This window comes from Capsella rubella, unplaced genomic scaffold, assembly GCF_000375325.1.
Source record: "Capsella rubella cultivar Monte Gargano unplaced genomic scaffold, Caprub1_0 scaffold_2, whole genome shotgun sequence".
NCBI classification, from domain to species: domain Eukaryota; kingdom Viridiplantae; phylum Streptophyta; class Magnoliopsida; order Brassicales; family Brassicaceae; genus Capsella; species Capsella rubella.
Window position 1 is genome coordinate 4,241,126 of NW_006238922.1, and position 2,096 is coordinate 4,243,221.

Sequence of the window (2,096 nt, forward strand, 5' to 3'; positions counted from 1 at the left end):
CCTAGTCCTTTTACATAAAATTTTGAATTAATTTATTTTGATATGAATGTTAAGTTTATCATATATTGTTCAACGTTCAAACAATTTCTTTTTCTTTTTTTGGTATGAGTGTTATGTTTTTTATATCTTGTGTTAAATCTTGACTTCCAAAATTTCAAAATTGCAAAAAATTAATATAAGAATTAATGAATACCAAAAATCTAAGAATTGACTATTTTAATGCGATCTAATTAGCACTACCCTTATTTTGTGTATATAAATAAACAAATCTTTCACTCACAAAAACATATTCTTAAGTTAAAAGAAAAAGAAAAAACATATATTAGTACTATTCCAAAATTTCTCTTCACTTTATTTTTTGAGTCAAAAACTCATAATTTGTTTTCCTAAAAAATGAACACCAAGAAAACAAAAGGAAAGCAAAAGATTAATATAAAGAAAATAGAAATAAGCAAAGACATATTGGTCACATTGTCTAATCGTAGAAATGGTATCTACACTAAGTTATGTGAACTCTCTTTTCTCTGCGGCGTTCACATTGCATTTTTGGGGTATACCGACTACGGAAAGCCATTTACATTTGGCAGTCCATCCTTACAGGCAGTTGCGGAACGGTTTCTCAACAGCGAGGCCTCGTCGTCTTCTTCTTTGCAACAATCACTCTTTACTGTTCATCACAAACAGAATGTTCAAGAGCTATGCACATTGTACAACAATGTTGTTGAGCAGACACGTGCTAAGGAAGTGAAAGCAATGAAGGCAGCTGCGTCTATGGAGCCGTTTCCAGAAGATGCGTGGTGGAAAATGCATATGACTAAGGAACAAGATCAAGAAGAAGCAAAAAAGTTGTTGGACAAGTTTGAAGGGCTCTATGAGAAGTTGTGTGATGAAATTGATGTAAGAAGTCAAAGAAGAGATGCCGCGAGAAATGACATATGATTTATACGTCCTTAATATATCATTTGTTGTGTTGTTGTGATGATGTGTTGTTGTATTGTCTTTTCTTTTTATTTTATGCATTGTTAATGTTTTCTAAATCATCCAATCCAATAAAACAAAAATAATATTTCATTTTAAATGTTATTTGAGAAACATACTGAAAAACATAAATAAATCAAACTTAGAATAAAATAAGGGTTTCCTATCTCAAAAAAGTTCATGCTTTTGCAAATGTAATTTTGTTGTCTACTAATCATTTACCTTTTCTTGTATATGATACATATATCAAAATCTAGTTATCATGAATTTTAGAATTTAGGAGGCTCAGTGTCTATCAAAATATTTTTTTATGGACCAAATTAAACAACATATATTTTGACATTTTCATCTTATTGCTTGTGTATCAGTAGCTCAAAACATAATTATACATTGTCCGCTATATTTCGCACTTGTAATTTTGTTGTCCATGTCCTAAATCTCTAACAAAAGTTAAAACGACAGCCTATTCTATTTTTTAATTCGTTAACTAATAATCTCATATTTATTAACTAGCTATTATCAAGTATACTAACAGCAACAACCAAAAATAAATTAACTAAACCATCAATCAAACCACTTTTAGATATAAACCAAATAACCATTAAACCAATAATTTTACAAGCAATACAAATACCATCATTTTTAACATGCTTCTAATCCAACTTCCAAAAGAAAAAAAAACATTAAAAACACCAATTCGATCATAGATCAACCTCATCTTCATGCCACGATTCCACGATTACGCTTTTTTCGCCTGCACTATAACATAAAGATATGCGTGAGTATTATCACAAATAGTTAGAAAGATGACCCCCATGTAATACCTATACACACAAGCAAATTAGAAAAAACAACACTCAATCAAACAACAATAAAATCAGACCATACATAACAAGAACAAAATATCTCCTAATCCAACCTAGTGTCGACCTCCACATCAACACATCTGATGTCGACTGATACCCTCCTGGTGTCTATCTACGCTGTCTCTTAAGATACAGTAGATTCACCTCTTATCAATCCTGAACAATCCTTGCACCATACACGACCATGAACAAACCCTAACCACCAAATCATCACGTGATCTTTTCTTGGGGGTTTTCCTCATTCGCACAGTT

At 31.2% G+C, this 2,096-nt stretch overlaps 1 protein-coding gene across 1 annotated transcript; it reads left to right on the forward strand.

Annotated features, from left to right (window-relative positions):
* The first annotated feature begins 393 nt into the window (after positions 1–393).
* On the forward strand, positions 394–939 carry LOC17895791 (agamous-like MADS-box protein AGL62). The gene has a single exon (XM_006300287.1). The coding sequence runs from the start codon at positions 394–396 to the stop codon at positions 937–939; it is 546 nt and encodes a 181-aa protein (XP_006300349.1).
* Positions 940–2,096: the final 1,157 nt, after the last annotated feature.

Excerpts from the sequence above, each read along its gene's own strand:
- LOC17895791 (XM_006300287.1), top strand. The coding sequence starts at position 394 with ATGAACACCAAGAAAACAAAAGGAAAGCAAAAGATTAATATAAAGAAA.